General features: G+C 32.4%; 1 protein-coding gene across 1 annotated transcript; it reads left to right on the top strand.

The window, feature by feature from the left end:
* Nucleotides 1-12650: 12650 nt before the first annotated feature.
* LOC104235796 (uncharacterized protein At5g41620-like) lies at nt 12651-16130 on the top strand. The gene is made up of 3 exons (XM_009789619.2): nt 12651-13404; nt 13527-13631; nt 14572-16130. The coding sequence occupies exons 1-3, from the start codon at nt 12943-12945 to the stop codon at nt 15871-15873; spliced, it is 1869 nt and encodes a 622-aa protein (XP_009787921.1). The 5' UTR covers nt 12651-12942; the 3' UTR covers nt 15874-16130.
* Nucleotides 16131-22528: the final 6398 nt, after the last annotated feature.

Below are 22528 nucleotides of genomic sequence, written 5' to 3'. Positions count from 1 at the left end.
GAGTGCCTAACACCTTCTCTTTGAGGTAATTTAAGCACTTATCCGATCTTTGATGATACAAACTAGTCAAACAGAGTTATTTACAAATAGGTGCCCTAACGCATCTTAAAAATTGTTAGATGACGACTCTTCTCTTTTAATGCCTCCTTTAAAGAGTTGTCACATGTCGAAATCCCCTTTTGCGAGAAAACGGGGCGCGACACTTGTGATATTGAAACTGTTTTGAGCAACTGTTGTGGCACGTGGACAGATATTGTGAAAGTCATTTATTTGAGTTGTTATGTTTTGGCACACATGTTGTTGTTGAGAGAATTTTTATTGTGTTTGCACGAGGTTTTTGCCATGCGGTTGTTATTGTGTTTGCATGAGGTTTCTGTCGTGCGGTTGTTATTATGCTTGCTCGACATTTATGCAGTGCAGTTGTTATTGTATTGCACGAGGTTTCTGCCGTGCTGTTGTTATTATTGATACGCATGCGGTGGTATAAAGTCTGGGTGTTGAAATGCATGCGGTGAGATAAGGTGGGCTTGAAACGTGTGGCTAGTAGGGGAACTACTTGAAGCTATGCAGTGTGATAAGGTGGGCTAAAACGCGGGATTTTTATTTCGAGAATAATGATTTTTCAAAACTAAATAAGAAGGCTCACACGGTGATATAAGGAAAGATGTGATTCATTTTACGATTTGAAGTCACGAGGCGGCACCTCGGGAAGGCTCTTGTTGTCATTTCCCTTTTTCTGTGCGCTTGTCTTTAGTTATTGTTTTCTTTAGCATACTATTAATTGTTTTTCTCCGTGTTGCACTATTTGCTCAGTTCTACGTAGCTGATCTTGTTGTGTTGGTCGTTGTTTCAAACTTCATTGCTGCTTTTATTACACTGTACATTTGTCATTTCTTACGTGCCATTCATTGTCTCTACTCTTATTTGTTGACTGGAATTATGGTAGAATACTTGCACAAGCACACACGTGGTTAAATCACCCATATCGATTTTAAAAGGTGAATTCTGACGTCATTATCCATTATATATACTCTTGTCTTCTTGCCTTCTATGTGAGGATTGTTCTATTGGCACATGAGTCGTCCGTACGGGTATGAGTTGTAATGTGAGCACAAGATGCCAAGTTATTAGGGTTCATGAATTGGGACCCGTGAGCTGTAATTTTGAGGTTCGGCACCATGTGAAAATGCCTGAACAGATCTCGTGTGAAAGCGACTGTTCTTATTGAGTTGTTGTTGGTTTTCCCTTTATTTGGTTTCCCCGGACTTAGACTGTGATCAGTTACTCTACAACACTATTACCTGACTGCTTCATGTTGAATATTGTTGTTACTAGTGTATCATTGCAAGTATTGTTTTGTATTCCTTATCCTGCTTAGCTTTATATTAATATGTTTCTCTGTTAGTTCATCTACACACTTGTTCTGGTTGCTTAGTCTGGTAGATGTCTTGACTGTCCCTTATTACTATTCCAGCGAGGTTAGTCTTGATACTTACTGGGTACCGCTATGATGTACTCATACTACGCTTCTGCATATTTTGTGCAGATCCAGGTGCCACGATTGTTGTTGATTATTAGCTGGGTGGTCGAGCTGTGGAGACTCAAGGTAAACCTGTCGTTGCGTTCGCAGGCCTCGGAGTCACCTTTTGATATTTTTATTATACTGTTTAATTCATTCCAAACAGTTGCATTTAGAGATTTTCTAGCAAACTCAGTAGAGCTTATTATTTGTACTACCGGTTTTGGAAATTGTAAATTGTGTATAAAGATTTCCTTTTTCATATTTATCATTTCATGGTTGAATTCTTCTATTAATTTAGTAAGTGTTTGGCTTATCTAGTCTTAGAGACTAGGTGCCGTCACGATGTCCTACGGAGGAAAATTAGGGTCGTGACAGGACTAGAGTTGGGCGTGATCAATATACCAACTTAATTTACTATGCTTAAATAATGTATTAACATAAGAATAATAGTTAAATAGTAAATTTTACGTGAAAATACTAATATCTTTTACGGGGAAAAAATAGCCAGATTTACAATTGGTAATTGAAAAATAGCCACGAGTTCATTAGTAATCGAAATTTAATCACTTTTTCATGTAAAGATAAAATCTGAACAAAAATACCCTTGAAAGTCCGGAAAATTCTAGCATAATATGCTGGAGATTGAATTTTTTACATATGAAATTCCAGCATAATATGCTGGAGATTGAATTTTTTACATATGAAATTCCAGCATTATATGCTAGAATTTTATATGCAGGAGCTCCATAATCTCGTATATTATGCTGAAACTTTCTGTGTTTCAGCAAAACAAGGACTATTTTTCAATAATTTTATAAACGCTGACTATTTTTTGATTAGCAATCCGAAAAATAGCTAGCCCGTGCTATTTTCACATCTTTAACAGGTACGTTAATGGGAAACTATCATTTAAGCATGTATTCCAACAACCAACAAAGATTGTCGCGGTCAGGATCAGGCCGATGTAATGTTAATAGTGACTGTGATTGCACTTACGTTATTAATTCGTATTGTATATATGTGCAGAAAAATTAAGGAAATGATACACAATAAATAAAATGTGCGTCGAATCTATTGACATGGTCGTTTGGTCGGTTCCAGGGGTGTACAAAGAAAACCGATAAATTGCACAAATTCATGTCAAATTGAGGGGAAAAAACGATTTTGGTTTGGTTTAATTTGATTTGGTGTTGGGAAAAAAAACCCACCATAATTGGTTTGGTTTGGTTTTAACTAAATAAAGTCAAACCGAAATCAAACCAACCCGACATTATATTTATGCAATTTTTAAAAATATTTTATACATACAAATATTTATTGTAATATAATTTATAAATATTTCTTAAATTTGTTCATAGTTTTATCTTTAAACGTATTATTTAAAGTTTGAACTTAACATTCTTGAATGGTCCAATAAATTTTATAGCCCATAAAAGTAGTAAGTCAAATAAAGTTCAAATCAATACTAATGCTAATAAAGGAAATTCAATTCAACACTAGGAATGACAAGTGTGTTGGATATCGATTTGTTTTTTTAGTTTTGCATTAGTTTACAATGAAAATGTATAACCTAGTTTATCTTTTTCTTTATGCTTAGTTGTGTAATTAATAGTACTTTTTAGTTGTAATTATTTTAGCACGACCTATATAGTATTTTTAAATTATATTAATTTTTATTATGGTGTATGAATTAGTAATAGTTTTTTGTGCGATTTTATTATCTATGTTATTGAATATTTTAGTACAATGTTATGACTCATCTCATATTATTATTTTATTTTCTTGAAAAATATATTAATATATAGTTGTATCCTACTAGGACTAAAATAATATTTGGAGCACAAGTTACATATTTTCTGCTATTAAGACTTTACCGGGAAAAAACCCGAAAACTCGAAAAAAAATCGAAAAATTCGAGAAAAATCGATATTAAAAAATCCGACTTTATTAGTTTGGTTGGTTTATAAATTTAAAAATCCGGTACCATTGATTTGGTTTGGTAATTAAAAAATCTGAATCAACCCGACCTATGTACACCTTTAATTGGTTGTATTTGCCTAATTAATTCCAACTTAAATAATGCAGCATTTGACTGACCACATAAGTAAAAATAATCGCCGAATACTTTACTACCTATTCTTTTGCTATATTACTTAATACTAACAAATAGAACGAGATTTTTTTCTTACATGATCAGAAATTATCCGTAAGTGATGAATCAGTACACGCTTAGGATATATAGCACTTCAAGAGAGTGAAATTGAAGTGGCATATAAAAAACAATTATCAAAATCGCCATCGTATGATCGGCCAGGAAGTGAAAAGCAGTTTATAAGCAGCCCAACTTAGAAATCATGACCTCCCGAAGAACAGAAAGAATATACCGCGAAGACGTGGAGCACTTCTTTATGGTTAAGCTTTTGAACATGGCCTAATATTAAGCTAAATTTATGAAAATACATTTAATCGCAATATAAAGATCAAATTATTCAAAAATACAAATGATATTAAATTAAGTAATTCTTGTATACATAATCTTTTCATTATTAATCAATCATAGCACGTAATTTATTCATTATTATGACAGATATCTCTCCACGCGAGTTGGTCCATAGCCGTAGCTAAGGTTTAGCCTCTGGACCCAATCTTTAGGCCTAATTTGACTCATTGACAAGGTTTACCAATGACGACATTGTGGAATTTTTAGTCGCGATATTTGGTATGTAGAGTAGTCTAAATAGGGTGGTCCATTTATAATTAAATAGAAAAAGAAGATGTTAATTTGGATTAGTACAAGTAGCTTTGCTAGTTGATCAATGTGGTCCGCTGGTGGGAAAAACCTTTTGACAAAATACAAAAACAAACAAATTATATTGGAGACTATACCAAATAACATGGGCGGCCCGACGAGTTATGTGGCCTAAAGTCAAACTTTATGAGGGGTCTTTAACTTTTTGTAAAAAATAAAATTATTTATTTGTTTGAAATCTATATTTCTAGCATTTCTTAGATATAAAGTTGTTAATAATTTTCTTAGTAACAATATAACTAATCCATTTAATCTTTCTTGAGACATTGTTGATCTTAGTTAAGATTTTATCAATTTTAATTTTGAAAATTTCTTTCCGTTGGAGCAATGATAACAAGAATTATAAACATTATTCCATAAGTAATATTGGCATTGGAAAAGAATCAAATCTTTTTATTTGACTGAGTATATCAATTAAATTGTTATCTTCTAATATTACTATTTTTTAAATATTTTTAATTCCGAAAATAAATCTTAACTATCACTATCTAATTGATTATTATGCTTTAAGGAACATTCAAGATTAAGACAATATTTTTTCAAATTTTTATCATCTAGTGATCTTAATTCTTACCGCTAAATAGAAACCAAAAATATTTTCATATGTTTCGAATTGTTTAAATCTATTTTGAAGTAAAAAAAAAAATAGCATTGTCTACTATGTATAAAGCAATCAACTCCAAAAGACTCTTCGAAAGATTTTGAGATTTTATTATCAACATTTTCATCAAATTGTTACTTCCTATATATCATACGTTTCTTACGAAATTCGGGTTCAATATTCATTTCAAGTAAAATTTTAGTGGCAGAAATCATAGCAGTTGCAAATACTTCTTCTTTATACTTGTTAAATAATGAAATCAAACTTTTTCACTTCACATAATATTTTTTAAATTTATACATAACCTATTAGGTGTAACAAAAAATGGACCCCCATAAATTTGGGACCTAAAGCAGTTGTTTTACTTGCTTTATGGAAGGGTTGCCCCTGCCAAATAATAAGATATAATTTGAATAAAGTAACATAAAAATATCTTACAAAAAATCTCATGTATTTTATATTATTGGTCTTCTACATTTTAACATTACTATTGTGGCATTGCGTTTTGTCAATTATAGTCGATGATTATGTAAAGTATAGGGCAAAATATAGAGTGGTACATTTGTAACAAAGGAAGACGTTAATTTGGTTTAGTACAAGTAGTTTTGGTAGTTAATTATTGTGGTCCATTATTGGAAACAACGTTTGATGCAAAAAGAGGTTTTTTAAATAAATAAAAAAGTGCACAACTGAAGAGTGGTAGTTAAAGTTGGCTAATTAAGTCCATAACAATCTGAACCTTAAAAGAAGCTGCCAAATATGGTATCTGAAATAAGTTCTACAATTGTCTATTCCTTTTTTACCAATTGTTAATCTCAATAAGATATAGGAGTAATTGTATATATTAGTCCCACATTTATTTCATGGGATAAATTCCTGCAACGGAAAACTTGGGGAGGTCTATTTGGTGTCAACGGTATTATTATGTTATAAATGCATACTATTTCATTATTTCACCAAGTTACTAAAGTATTAATTTAGAGAATAGTAGCTTCAACATAACATCTTGTTAAAAGGAAACCAAAAAATAGGAAAATACAAACAAGTTTTCTCGGAGACAAGTAAGAAAATTAAATGGAGACCTAATTTCCTTTCTGGCTTTTTTTTTAAAAAAAAATTTATTTTCCCAGAAATATATCTACTTTACTAAAATAGTAGCTTTTCTTCTCACCAATAATACAAACTAGGGGGTAATATTCATTCTACTGTGGAGACGACTAAAAATCCAACAATTACGAAGTATAAGGCACTAGTAGTACAATCATAACATAATTTGTAAAATAAGGCAATAAAGTAAAGAATGAGCGATGTAAATTAATACAAGTAGTACAAAAAGCTGTATTAAGAACAAAAAGTAAGGGGCTAGTGAGAGATGCAAATACTTTTTTTGGTTTCCCACCCAGTGTCCGGTATTCATATTGGGGCCGACTAAATCCGAATTTGTGCTGGGAAGTCCCACATTGGGGGTTATAAAAATTCTTGTTTAAAGGTGTATTTCAAGTGAAATTTTGTTTCCACATATAAATCTTAAACCTTTTTTCCTTAATTGAAGTTCTTGTTCGAAATAGGTTCAACTCACACAAATTTTTTACAATTTTAACTTCAAATACTTTTTTTTCAACTTATATTCTCCGAGCAGTAGGAGATAGAGGTTTAACGAGACCTAAAAAAATAATAAATACTACTACAATTTTTTTTATTCTAGTAGTTATTGTTGCTTTCTTTCCCCAAAAATTAATACTTTGGCGGAAAAAATTGATCGTCACTATCGACCGTAAAAATTAATCGAAATCAATCAATTTTACCGACCGATTTGAATTAGTTTTATTACTGACCAGTATTTTCCGACCCATCCAATTCGATCGGTTTTTGGTCAATAATCATCCAAAATCAATGGCATTCCGTCGATTTTTTTGGTCAGAAAAGAGCTGTTTAGTAATGTAAAATTGAGGTGTTTTGTGCCACAAGTTCACAATTACCTTAGAAGAAAAAAATCAAAATGAGAATCAACATCGTGGAAAACTTAAGGAAGCATATGATTCGCTGGAAATAATAACGTGATTCCCTCTAATTAGTTACAAGAAATCCTCTCACGATAAGCTCCTCAGCCAAATCACGAGGAGATCTGTTAGTAGCTACTAATAAAACTATTTATTTTGATGTTTCTAAATTTCCATTACTAGAGCAGTAGAGCTTGTTTACAACACCTTTGCCCATTACGCTATCACGAAATCAATAATATGATTTTTTTTCCCTCCCATTTTGGTAATAAATCTATGATTGAATCAATCTACATTCCCTCACCTTCTGCATTATGTTCATTGAATTTGTCCTTTTTATTGGTCAATCTCCAATTATGATCATTTTCTGCTCTTTTATCTTTCAAATTTTTAATTAAATAGTATTTTTGTTAACTACATACCAGAGAGAAACTCTCAAATTCTAACGACAATTTGAATAACATATATATCATAATAATTTGAAGCCAAGACTTCTTGCAGAGACCATTTCTCCAATTGTAATCTTTTCTATATCGCTCCAATTTTATCGGGTGTCCCGAATGAACAACTTCTTGGAGAGACGAAGCTATATAATTTGTTATTAATGTAAATTGTAACTTGAATGGTAAACTAGTGAGTTTGTATACCCTTAAAACGGATAACAATTGAATTTATACGCGATTTTAAAGATATATGAATTGATTCAACACAATGCAAATAATCAAAAATGTTATCACGATCCTCTGTTAGTCGTATGCAACTGTTGCCATGCTTCCCGACGTCTCGGAGCTCATTTTGGATTCAGGGAGTGTTTTCTTATCTGGCCTGGTGGCGAGCATTTCGTTCGGGCCTCGATACAAGAAGTTCACAGCTTCAATTTTGATATCATGTAGTCATATCCTTGCTTCGTTTGACCCACTGGAAAATCGGGGTATGTGTTAAGCCTCATTTTTTTTTTAAGATTAAGATGTCTGAATCTGAATACACATCTGAATACCAAGATGTGTATTAAGATTAACATATCTGAATCTGAATACACATCTGAATATATTAAGATGTGTATTAAGATTTGAATAGAAATAATTAAGACGGTTTGAATTTTACCATCTGAATGTATAAAATTTATTTTTACTTGAAAATTAATAAACATAAAATTTAAATGAAATACTAACTAATCTAATATTCTATCAATAAAATATGTAGTTTTTTAAGATATGATAATTGTTGGTGGTGATGACTAACGGGTGAGTGCCGACTAGAGGCGGTGGTTAGTGGTAGTTTTGGTTGATGGTGGTGGTTCATGCTAGTAGCTAGGAGTGATTGGTAGTGGTGGCGATTATGATTGAAGGTGGTGGCGGTGGGTGGTGATAGTTAATAATATCGATGGTGGTAGGTTAAAATGATGGACAATGCCGGCTGTGGTTGTTGATGGTGAAGGGGTGATCAGTTGTGGTAGTTAATGCGGATGAGTGTTGATTATAGGTGAGAATGATGGTGGTCGGAGTGGTGGGGATAGTAGGTGGTGATGGTCGATCATGGAGGCTATGATTGAGGATGATGATGGTGTGGTGATGGTGGTGGTGGTGGTGGTGGGTGGTGGGTGGTGGCGGCGGCGGCGGTGGTAGTGGTTGAGTATGGTGGTGGTGTTGGTGGTGGCAACATGGTGGTAGTTGATAATGGTAGGCGGTGGCGGCAGTTAATAATGAATACGTAATAACATCTTAATGAAATTAAGTTTTTGTTATAGATCTTAATCATACAGACATATTTAGACCCATTAAGTGGTTGTGAAGTAAAAAAATAAACACACTTAATGATTAAGATCTGAATAATTAAGATTCACACTTTAAAAACAAATGCAATTAATGTCTAGGATCTGAATGATTAAGATTCAGACCTACATTAAATGCAAACAAATGAGGCCTTAGCCCTGGTTTTACCCGTATACAGAGTTATTATCAGAAAAAAGAAAATTCATAATGTGTAGCCGCCCTCTAAAATAATAGCCGTAAAATATATATTTTTTACATATTAAATATTAAGATACAAAAAATATACATATTTCATACATGATCAATGTGTATTTTTTGAAGAATTATAATTATTTTCAGCCGACCAGCCAAATATATTAAAAGTGTAAAAAACAAACAAAACACTAGTCTCATTTTATTATTTTATCCCCGATGAAACTAACATACACTAGCTAGTAACTAATACAAAGAATAAAAAGTTGAAAAAAATCACATGCATAGATTCTAGACCTCATAACCCAATTATTAGGTTAAGACTTCATAAAAGTATAGGTTTTTTTGTTTTGTTTTTTTCATTTTAAGAGGACAAGAAAAAGAGAAAAAAAATGGGAAATTTCCATATAAATTATGTATAACTTTTTGAGCTGACGATAATCACGTGTGAAAGGGGCCCATATAAATTATAAGGATTTGGGTATTTTATGGGAAATTTCTGATTCCCCCAACAATACAGCAGTGATATCCTAACAAATCCGAAACATTTTAAGCCGTTAATGGGTCCCAACCTCATGCCTCCTAGTTTCTCTGCTTCTCCAAGTCTCTCTTGCACCCGAAAAATTAAGAATAAAAATAAATAATAATTTCACATTCAATATTTATATCAAATTTTTTTCCTAAAACGTACTTATATGCTAAATGCAACGTGTTTGGGTGTAAGTATTCCCCCCCCCCCTCCTTCCTATACACAAAAAATCACAAAAATATTGAGCTTGATTGATGGGGAAAGATTCACAGAGATGAATCTCAGAAACTATATGTAGGTACAGATGTACTACATTATTTGTGGTTGTGGAGATTTAGTTCACCCTACAATTATTAACCCCCTTCTCTTATTAATTCCTACACATTTGTTCTATCAACATCAGCGATGGAGCTGGGATTCGATATATATGTGTGTTTAGACAAATATATGATTTGGAGGAAAGTTACTTAATTCGACACTAACTGTAACGGGCATACTAGCTCCGCCTCTAATCAACATCTTTCTCTTCTCAGATTTTCCTTTTCTTCCTGATATATATTATATATGAACAAATACCTCATTTTATTGTAAATGATATATATGTCGAATTGGAGATATTCTTATGATTAACAATATTTAAGGTTTAGTTTTTTTTTCCCCTCAAAACCACCTAGCTCTTTCAGTACTACATGCATTAGGTTTGTAAAATCAATCTTGTTTATCATAAAACAGTACAGTTGTATTTATACGAGGTTTATAGATAAGTGAATCAATTTGATCCTAAAATAATACATAAATTAGACAAGAATATAAGACTTAGCCTTGAGATCAAGATAAAACAACATAGATCTTGGTTCTGGGAGCAGAGCTTCCGGAGGCAGTAAGAACAATATTAATAAGCAAGAGGATAAAATAGTATTATACTTTTGAACAGAGTATAGTATTAGCTTTATCAGAAAATTCATGTCCCTTACAATGGTTGTAAAGCTTACTATTTATAGTTGTACCTAGGGAACAAAGTCTTAGGATCAAGCCCCTTTTTAATAACAATTATGAGGGTCATTGAAGAATGTATAATGGTATGCAGTGAATGTCATAATCTCTATAACGGACCATGTATTTAATGTTGTAGAATATTCTCCATTAAATGTTACCGGGTGACAGACATTTATTTCACCTTTATGAATACCCTTCTCTTCGATAATAAAAGAGATCGTTGTCTTCGGACTTGATTGTCTTCTGTCTTCGGCTCCACGTATCGCTTTATCATGCGAGCATTTAATATGAACATATTTTACCCTATACAAACTCCCTAACAATATATATGTCAAATAATTTAAAAAGCGGCCATTAATTTATGCTGAGTTGAAACCCTCTATCATAAAATTTAAATAGACTATAGGGTGTAACAAAAAAAGTGGTACATAGGCTGATGATTCTATCTGATTTAAGTAGTCTAATTGCTTTCTTAATTTTCCAATCACTGCCTATTACTTAGTATCTCTATTGATGACAAAGTTAATACTAAGTGGAAGTAGGTTAGATTAGATCGATGCATAATCCTTTTCAGAATGTTTGATGACAGTTGACAAATTAAAAGAACATAACATGTTATTTTTGACGACATGTTCTTTCAACTTTTTGGCTTATCCTCTCTACTAAACCACAAAAAAATAACACGTTCGGTATCGTCACTATCTATTTACTCATCATAGATTTGCAAATATATTACAAGGATTAACTAATTATTTTAGACTCTTAATAGAGCTAAAGAAAATGAGGTAAAGATTAAAATTATACGGGGATAATAGACACAAAAGAATGATCCTTTTTAATGATATGGTGCATCGCAAGCATGAAAAACTAATAATCAAAATATTTAAGTTATATAATGAAGCTGTAAAGAATTTTTATAATTTTAGTATTATGTATCGGTTATATTAGGGCAATATATGTCAACAGAAATATAAAAATTATATGTCAACTTAAATATAAAAATTATTTATGCATATTATCAATAATATATCCAGTGTATTTCCAGAAGTGGAGTCTGGGGAGGGCAATATATACGCAGACCTGTTTTCGAAAGACCCTTTGCTCAATAAAGCAAAATCACAACGGTTATGACAAAGAACTATGGAAAGCAAGATAGTAGTGACAACCAGAAAAAACAAAAAGAAAGCAAAGGAAACATCAGGTAATAAGCTAGCGCTTGGCCATAGATTCCCAAATTTGTTTTGAAAAATCTGATTTGGGTGAAGTTTGGTTTGAAGATGAAAATGTGTTTGGACATCAGTTTTCAAAATTCCCAAATTTATTTTGGAAAAACACAAAACATGACTTATACCCACAAGTTCTAAAAACTATCACAAATACCCAACAGTACCATTATCAATAACATTCATCATATTATCGTAAACCATAGTCCTAAATATAAATAAATTTGCTATAAGATTATCATTTTTATAATGAACTACATGATACACTATCAGATGACCGAGAAGACGAAATAACATTGCAACAAAATAATAAATGGTGTATTCTTTTATAAAATATAAAAATTTGGGGTAATTTTTAAAAAATGTACTAGTACTACAACTATAGAAGAAAATACAAGTTTATAAAAGAAAGACGGGTGACTAGTTACTAACCTACTAATACATATTATCGGTGCACATAATTTAAAGTCAGTCGTAAAATTAGGAACTTTGAAATTTAGAAAAGCATAGGCCAGCAATAGTAAGCAAAGTTAAATAAGAGGAGTCTAATTGCAAAAGATGAAGATTTCTCAAGATTGAAATTATGGTGGAAGTAACCATATGGAGTATACACAGAACCTAGTCTCTTATTCTTAACCGTTCATTCATATTTCCACGTTCCTGATTGCTTCTCAATCTTTCTCACGTGTATGCCACACCCCCTTGTCCTTTTATTACCAAAAAACACACAACCCCTACAAAACTGTTCTCCTTTTTCATGAAAAGAAAGCAGCAGTCACTCCTCAGACTTGATGTTGCCTTTGTGTTTTTCCTCTTTGACAGTTTTCTTACATCTCTCTTTCTTTATTTCATGTCTCTTTTTTTCCCTCTTTGGAAGTTTGAAACCAAAGGCCAAACAAAACTTTAAGGGGGGGCTCTAATTTGCATGGCAATCATTTACTACTACTACTATTTCATATTTCCTTAGTATCTTCAAATTACACTAAAGTTTAAAGTTGTACCTTCTAAATTCTTCTTTTTTTTCTCTTTTCTTGGATCTTCTTCTTCTTCAAATTTCTCTCTTTTTGACTGATCAAAGTTCTTAATTTTCATTCCCAAGAAAATATTCAACAGACATGTAGTAGTTCAAAGTACAAAAGGGAACAAATTTGCCAACTTGTTGAAGCTATATTTACACCTTTAGATCTATAAAAATATTGTCCCCTATCCCAACAAAGTCATTTTTTGGCTTTGATTCAAAAACTAGGTGCCAATATAATTCATTAATATATATTTTTTTTTTGGCCCAAAAAAAAAATATGCTTAGGCAAAATTTGTATGGAGATGGAAGAAGTGGAGGAAAATGCAACAACAAGGTGAGAAAAAGGGGGGGATCAACATCAAGTTCATCTTCATTAATACAAAGTTATAGATTAAAAAGGGCAATATTAGTTGGGAAAAAAGGAGGGTCAAGTACACCAGTACCAATGTGGAAAATGAATAATTCAAGATCACCATCATTACAAAATGATAGTAATAGTAAGTCATTCAAGATTCTGCAGCAGCAAACAACAGCAGCAAAAGTTATTGGTTGTGAAAAAGGGAAAGAAATATTGTCAGTTTCAGCAAGAAAACTTGGTGCTACTTTGTGGGAAATTAATGGTGTTCTTACGCCGAATAAAAAGGAAGAGGTGAATTTTAATGAAGTGGAAAGGGTTGTTAAGTCATCATCCAAATTTGATTCTGTTGCTTTCCAATTATCTCATACTCCTGCTTCTGAGGTGGGGTTCTAATTTTCTTGAAAAAAATTGGCTTTTTTTTTTCTTAGTCATTCCAGGGGACAAATTTATGTGTATGAGTTTTTGCTAATGTTGTTTATAAAATTGATGGTGAATTTTGGCAGAGAATGGAGAGATCTAAAGTGGGAAGTCATAGAAGAAGATCTTCAATTGGTTCTCAGAAACTTGTGCAGACTGATTTCTCTCTCCAAAATGATTGCTTGCTTGAGGTACCATTTTACTTATTAGTATTATTAATAAAATAATATATTTTAATTGGATACACTGTTTTGACTTAGTTTTTTATGACAGTAACTTAAAAGTATTTTGGATAATTCTACTCTTGTGTTCTTTTCTTTTTTCTTGGAGGGGCTGTTACTGTTATTTGCTGCTGCAACTAACGGAGATTAAGTTCTGTCGGAAATAGTCTCTCTATCTTCGTAAGATAGGAGTACGGTCCGCATACACAATATCCTCCTTAGACCTCACTTGTGGGATTTTACTGGATTTGTTGATCATATAGTTGTAGTTTTGTCGGTTGGTTTTGGTCTCTTTTTTTTTTTTTTACTTTTCGTAATATTGGATAGAGATGAACTTAAATAAAGTAACACGCACTCTGAGGATCCACATCGTCAAATCCTAACTTGTTTAGAGTTGAGGCGTAATAATTATTGTTTGTTGTCATAGATTTTTCTGAAAGTAAAAACAAAACAGTGTCTGATCCTTACCCTACTCTTTGAAATAGCAAGGTAAGAAGAGCCACTCAAAATTTTATCATAATGAATGACATAAATGGCATTTGGATATGTCCCTTGGCTTCTTCAAAGTTTTATTTTAGGAAATGCACAAATGTTTCACTATCCTTGAAAGGGACCAATAATGTAAGTTGGTCCTGTTTCAGGTACCATCAGATTCAACATGTCATATGTTTGTTTTCCAACATTGAATTGATATAGTAGGTTGTAAACTTTTGTTTGTCATAGGCTACTTGTTTTCTACATCTGCAAAATGGTACTAATATATAGTCACAAAAATATCCTTGTTTTAGGCTTTGCCCTCCATTTTCTGCTGCTGTTCTTTAGCTACTCTGCTTCAAATATTTACATTTTCTAGTCGGTATACATAGATTACACATTGATTATACACAATTATACATCTGTCGGTATGCAGGTTGATCAGACACAACAAAATTATGCACAGACTGTAAACAGACATCGGTTAAAGGATGTAAGGAACGGTCTAGCCGCGTCTAAGGAGCTGCTGAAAGTTTTGAATCGTGTATGGGGACTTAACGAGCATCAATCAACTTGCTTATCTCTTTTCTCGGCTATAAAAGCTGAGCTTGATCGTGCGTGTATTCAGGTGACTAAATTGATTCACGAACAAAGATATAACAACGGTGAAATTGATGTCCACTTGAAGCAATTTGAAGAAGAAAAGGCGGCTTGGAAGTTAAAAGAGCAAGACAAGATTCACAGTGCCATTACATCTATAGCAAAGGAGCTCAAGATAGAGAAGAAGCTGAGGAAGCAAACCGAGAGAATAAACAAGAAGCTCGGTAAGGAATTGGCTGATACGAAAACTTGTCTGTCAAAGGCTGTCAAAGAGCTTGAAGGCGAAAAGAGGGCACGAGAGATATTGGAGCAGGTATGCGATGAATTAGCTAGAGGTATTGGAGAAGATAGAGCTGAGGTAGAAGAATTGAAGAGACAATCGGCTAAAGTTCGCGAGGAAGTTGAGAAGGAAAGGGAAATGCTTCAACTAGCTGATGTTTTACGCGAGGAAAGAGTTCAAATGAAGCTATCAGAAGCCAAGTATCAATTCGAGGAGAAAAATGCAGTTGTCGATAAGCTAAGGAATGAGCTTGAGGCTTACTTGAGATCCAAAAAGGGACAAGAACAAGGTGGCGATGACTCTCCTAATTATGAAAGAATCAAGGAACTCGAAAAACATTTGAGAGAAACACTTCCAACCACATGTTATTACCAAGATAAAGAGAAGGAAAACGGGAAAGTAGTAAATAAAGAAGAAGATGATGATGATGATGATGATTCAGCTGATAGTGATCTACATTCAATTGAATTAAACATGGATGATAACACGAAAAGCTATGAATGGGGAAGTACCCTTGAGAATGATCCTAAGAGATTATCGGTTTCTGACAAAAGTAAAGGGAGGAAGTCCATTTCAGAGAAATTTCCAAGACAAAGTATTTCCATAGAATGGGAGTTCGGGAAAGAGAACGTGGAGCAAGAGAGGTCCAACTTTCTTGAAAATGGAGGGATTTTCGACTTCTCTTCTCAAGTTTGGAAAAAAGATTGTGAAGATGAGATAGAGAGGTACAAAATGATCAAGGATCTTCGCGACCATATCGTGTCTTCTGCTTCGAGGAAAACACCAACTCAAGGCTTTTCGGGTCCAACTAAGAATTGGAGCCAACAGAATACGCCTTCTAATGATGCTGATCAATGAGGCTTTTGCTGTCTTAATTGAAGAAATAGTTAAATCACTCTCCTTCTGCAGTTTCACATGAAAATATTTTCTGCTGTTTTGTCTGAATTACTATAGCTAAACAAACATCCCATCTCATTACAATTTTGTGGTTTGCCCCTTTGTATGACATAAAACTGTACAAATTCTCTTCTTTTGATTATAGAGATGCCATAAGTATATTACCTACTATCTTGTGAACAATTTTCACTTTTAATACTATGACTTTTTCATCTTTAGTCTCTTTTATCAACATGCTCATTTATCCTCTTGGTTTTGAGTTTTTGTGTTTGCCCAAATGTTTTGGTTTCGCGATAAGAGCCTTGCACCTACTTTGCTCGAACTCACCAAATATGCTTCTGCAATCGTGTCGGGTGCTCTAAAATGCACACTTTAGAAGGATTCGACATGCAGCCGGCGGCATTTTGAAGAGTCCGAGCAACGTAGGCAACGTGTGATGTGTAAGGTAAGCTCATATCATGCCTTCAATCCTGCTATGAATAAAAGCCTAGTGTAGAAGCCCGGTTACAGGTTCATTCGAGCCCATTAGTTTTTGCTCAAATAGTAATTTGTGTTAAGAAATTTATTAAATTTGTTACACATACTAAACTTTTTTTGGGGGGGGGGAGGAGAGGGGTCTAAAGCTGTAGACTGATTAAATAGTAAATTGTTGAAATCGCACCAAATGAAGAGACAAAATCTTCTTCACTGAAATCATAACTAAAAACCCCATTCTTGGATTGTAGCAATCTCTCCATGTGCTTACGCTATTATTAAAATCATTAATCTAAAAAAGCACCTCCAAAAAGACCATATTACTAACTAATTCATATAAAAAACGTTAACTAATCTTGGTTGAGGTTTTAAATATAGTGTAACTGAATATTAATTATTACTGTCCCGATAATTTCTACTTTATTTTGTTGACTATGAGGAATATGTAAAATTCAAGATGGATTTACGAGGAATAAAGGCATGTGATATAGTGTTATAGAGCTGGCAAGACCACAAGCATTTATTCCTATCCTATTGATGAAAAATAAAAATAAAAAGAGAAGATGGCAATGATTTTTTTTTTTGTACACTAAAATGAAACAAAAAAAAAATTCTTTTTATTTCATCACCGTTTTCTCTGGTTGGCATTGACCAACCAATCAACTGATCAAAATTGTCTTTTTTTTTTTCTTTCAAAATTGTCTTTTAACTATATTATCTGCCTTTAAAATAATATGATAAAAATATTAAACTCAATGGCATTAGTATTGCTATTGAATGATGTATTCTTCAAAAACTTTCTTCCAAAAACATTAGTATTAACATAATATTGTACATAAAAAATCAAGTAGATTTAAAAATAAAAATACAGATCATTATTCAAGGAATACACCAATTAAAATGACTTGTTTCTGGGGTGGCAGCTAGGGTTGATGTATTAATATTTCCATGGCAATAATAATGACTTTGTCTTGTATTATTTAGACCAAATGACTTTGATTATCGTCAAGGTCCAGTTGTAATGCATTTGCTCATTGATTTCAAGATTCAACTAATAATAATTCACAAATTAAAAGATAATATTAAAAAATGCCTTTATTTAATTCCTTGGAACGGTTGCTTGCACACTATATATATAAAATTCACTTGGTTCACGTTAAGTTGTTTTAATTCATAGAATGATTGTCATGTGCATACATCATTTCTAATAATTCATTGCTTCTATGCTAAATTTATTTATTGGATTTCTGTAGCCATAGTAAACAAAACATTTATTTTATTGCATGGTATGGACCAAAATGTCGAAGTTCTATGGCCAGAAAAGGACAAAAACAGAAACATATTGCGATGTATATGTCTCATGTTTGTCTTAGCTTACTTCAACTGAACGCAATTTGCCAAATCAATTGTATCCCAATTTAGTATATAATTGAAAATTTTAATTGTACTCGATGTTTGTATCAAATGTAGAATTTAATCTTACCAATCATAAAAATAGTTTAGAATATGTAGTACTTAATTATGGTCAAGTGATAAATTTGTGCAAAAGATACATTTTTGTAATAATTTATTTTTTTGGTTTTTTACCAGATGTTCAGTGTCCGCTTTGGAACATCAACTAATTTAAATTCTTACCGCGTAAAACTCATCAAAGGAGGAAGCGCTCCATTATTCATATACCAGGATTTTTTCTTCCCCAAGGGTCTGAACCATATCTTGTATTAATTGATTTGGAGCAAATGCCAAATACTACTAAAAAAAATTAGCTAATTGATTTGAAGTTGTTATTTTAAAATTCAGATAAGTAAGATTAAAATCATGGCTCCAACGGTGGTTTTGGTGGCTAAAACATGTGTCAGTGAAAGTGATCGAACACCACTAAAGTTAGGCTGATTCATTTTCTTTTACCAATGTTTTGCCTGCCATTTGGACCGTTATACCAATTCTAAAACTATATTTTGAGAAGATTTTCTCAGTTACTATTCAGTGTAGTAAGAAATTGACAGTACATGCAATTAGAAAATCAGAAGGACTTGTTTAATTGGGCCCCTAAGATTTCAATTTTTAAGGACTTGCTAGCAAAATAGGTGCAGTTGACACTTTATTTTTCTTGGTAGTTGACACTTGACAGTGTGTAAAGTTAAAAAGAGAAATTTGAAGGTTAATTGGTAGGGGCCTGCCTGAATTCATGTGATATTCTAACCTTTTGCACTGTCAATTCCCTGTTTAAAATGCAATCTAGAATCTTCACTTGTCGGCACGTTATCACAAATTAAATTATCATAGTAGTATAAAAATCTTTACAATTTATATTACTTTAGCTCATATAAAAAAGAAAGATCGACATTTTATACATAGGATGGAATGAGATGTATAAAGCTTTGTGTCGAGTTTACCCGGTCTAATGTGATATTATTCGTTTTGGGCTAAGCTCATACGAATTTGGTCTCACACCATTGAAGAGATGAGATTTTTTCATGAGATTTCTTCCTTCTTATACCATATATGAAACCTTATTATTAAAAATGTGCATAGTTTCATATTTATCCGTCATGTTCACAGTTATTCTACAAATACCATTCATTAAATACCAATTGTTAAGAGCTGATTCCTTCCTAATTAGGCGCGCTACAAATCTGGAACTAAATATTCTTCCAGATATTCCTATTTAGGCGCGCTACAATTATGGAAGTAAATATTCTTCCAGATATTTCATTAAATAAGGAATCATTGTAGCATTAAAATTTCTTATTTAGATATCTCTAAATTTATTTTTTTTCTCTTTGAGAGATCAAAAAGGAAAAAAAAATCTACAAATCTTTTGCAAAAAACGTAATTATGTCGAAAATTTCAATTAAACTACAATCGATGGGAATTAGGATATTAAAATTTAATGTACCCAGTTTGTAGATATTTTGTAGATTATTTGTACTCTGATTGTAGATGCTTTGTTTTCTGTTTTCACAAATCAAAAACGACCAAAACTTCTACAAATCTTCTGCAAAAAATGCAATTATGTCGAAAATGCCAATTATGCTACAATTTAAATGGGAATTGGGATATTAAAATTTAATGTACCCAGTTTGTAGATATTTTGTTGATAAATTGTAGATTATTTGTATTCTGATTGTAGATGCATTGTTTTCTGTTTTCACAAATCCAAAACGACTAAAACTTCTACAAATCTTCTGCAAAAAACAGTCTACAATTTTTCTACAATTGCTGCAATATAATGTATGTCATGTTCTTCTTCTTCTTCTTCTTCTTCTTCTTCTTCTTCTTCTTCTTCTTCTTCTTCTTCTTCTTCTTCTTCTTCTTCTTCTTCTTCTTCGAGTTTCAATCTGAAATTCAGCCAAAACCAAGTCTAAGTCTTCACCAAAACCCCTCAAAATTGAGATATAAACTTCAAAACATATTCCCAATTATTTACAACAATACCCAATCAAAAAAAATAATGATTTTTGAAAACCCAAATTTGAATTCAAAGCTTCAAAGCTTTTTAATGGCTGTCAATGTTGGAATTGTTGCTCTCTTGTCTCTTTGAAGGTTTGTTCTTTTTCATTGAGAAAATTTGAAGCTGAAGGTAAGTGTGTATGAACTTTGAAGATTTGACTTCAATTTTGACTGGTTTTAGAAGAAAAAAGCTTGAAATTGGACGTTAATGGAAGGGTGTTCATATGTTTCTCTGATTTTAGCAGAGGGAATAATGGGTTTGAAACATGGGTGTGGGGAGATACGTGGGTGAGGGTGTGGTTTTGGGAGAGAGAAACGTGGGGGGGTGGGGATTTGGAGGAATATACGGTAGCGTTAATTAAGGAGTGATATACGGTAGCGTTAATTGTACAATTAAAACACATTATGGTATAGAATTGATAATTAGGTATATTAAATGTAATTAAATCAAACCTTAAACATTGAGAGTAATATAGTTTCCTATATGGAATAGGAATGTAAAAATTCCTTTTTTTCATTCCTATACACTATTAGAAACTTTATTACCCTAAATGTTCATGTTTAATAAATTACCCTACCTATACAAGTTTTGTTTACAAAATATATACATTCCACCTTAAAAGGCTCTCAATCCATTATTAGTGCCTTCAATTAAGGGATTTAATTACACTATTTTCCTTTTTTTTCTCCTCTCTCCCCTCTCCTCTCCCGATTCTGTCTTTCTCCTTCATCTTCTCGAATTCCTACAATACAACCCTCCAGGCCATGCTCTTCTTTTTATAGGAAACTGATGAATATGAAACAAATTCTTACAACCCTCCAGATTACAGGACGACGAATTAGTTTTGCACTTCAATCTTATCCTCCAATGTCAAAAGATCTGCTAGGATATCATTGAAAGTGGAAACTTTAATTCTTTTATAGATGTGCTAATTCTATGTACATTATTCATGATATCCGGAAACTAAAGTTATTTTATTCATTTCTGACAGTGGTTTTCTTTTTAATTTCTACTCAAGTGGCATTCTTTTTTCTAATTACAGACATTAGTATAATTAAGTTTGGTTAAAGTAGTCAAATGCAGGTAAAAAGAAAGACGAATGCAACAGTATATATTTTGTATATTTTGTATCTAATTTATACATAGTAAAAACAAATTTCATACAACTAATTATATCTTATACAATTTATTTACAACTTATCTACAACTTTCACACATTATTTCTACCCAATTAAATACAACTACAATAACATACAACTTAAATACAAATTTTATACAATATGTCTTTTGTATATTTTGTATCTGAGTTATACATAGTAAAAATAAATTTTATACAACTAATTATATATTATACAACTTATCTACAATTTTCATACATTATTTCTACTCAGTTATATACAACTACAATATCATACAACTTAAATATAATTTTTATACAATGTTGTTCAACTTTCATATAATAGTTAAATAAATAAAAAATATATATATAAACAACATAATACAATTTCTGCAGTATAATGTATGTCATGTCTTCTTCTTCTTCTTCGAGTTTCAATATGAAATTCAGCCAAAACCAAGTCTAATCTTCACCAAAATCCCTCAAAATTGAGATATAAACTTCAAACCATATTCTCAATTATTTGCAACAACACCCAATCCAAACAAATAATAATTTTAAAAACCCAAATTCGAATTCAAAGCTTCAAAGCTTTTTAATGGCTGTCAATGGTGGAATTGCTGCTATCTTTTCCTTTGTTTTACATTACTGAAATTTGGGATTGAGAGATAGAGAGAATTATCAATTCTTTGCAACAACATCCAATCCAAACAAACAATGATTTTTGAAAACCCAAATTCGAATTCAAAGCTTCAAAGCTTTTTAATGGTTGTCAATGGTGGAATTGTTGCTCTCTTGTGCAAGATACGTGGGGAGGGGGTGGGATGTGGAGAAAGAAATGTGGGGGAGTGAAAGATATGTTAGAGTAATTTTAGGACACTAATTATTATCATTAATTCCCTTAAAATGTACATAAATGGTAATTGGGTATATAAAATATAATTATAGTAAAACTTGAGTAGGAAAGGTAATATAGTTTCATATAGTGTATAGAATGTAAAATTTTCTTATGGGATTCATACACTTTATATGTAGACTCCCAATTTTTTTAGCTACCAATTTGGGATTTTGTTCGGACACCCAACAATCTCCCCCGTCGAACTAAGTTCTACATGGTCCACTACCATGATCCACGGGTCTCCCCTCTAACTGAGCTCCACGGGTCAATTTCCAAGATTCATTGCGTGCCGCCCACATCGTTAGAGTATTTATGGCAACTGAAGCTAGCAACTAACTTCTTCTTGTGTGTGCATAACGAGCCTCACATCTAATACCAGTTGTTGTGCTCAACTTGCCCAAAGATACTCTTAACATGGTATGATATTATCTGTTTTGGGCAAAGCCCGCACGATTTTCCTAAAAGGCCTCCCAGCATGTTAAGACTTATTTGGGATGTTTTAGCTCAACAATCTTAATGGTGAGGCCTTTTAGGGAAATCATACAGGCTTTGCCCAAAGCGAATAATATCGCACCATATTAACAGTATGTTTGCGCTAGTTAAGTCCAACATCTTATTTATTTATTTGTTTGTTACAAGACTGTTTTCTTCCATTTGCTCCTATTTGAGTCTT

The sequence above is a fragment of the Nicotiana sylvestris genome, chromosome 11 (assembly GCF_000393655.2).
Source record: "Nicotiana sylvestris chromosome 11, ASM39365v2, whole genome shotgun sequence".
Lineage (NCBI taxonomy): Eukaryota > Viridiplantae > Streptophyta > Magnoliopsida > Solanales > Solanaceae > Nicotiana > Nicotiana sylvestris.
This window is presented reverse-complemented; position numbering and strand designations above follow the sequence as displayed.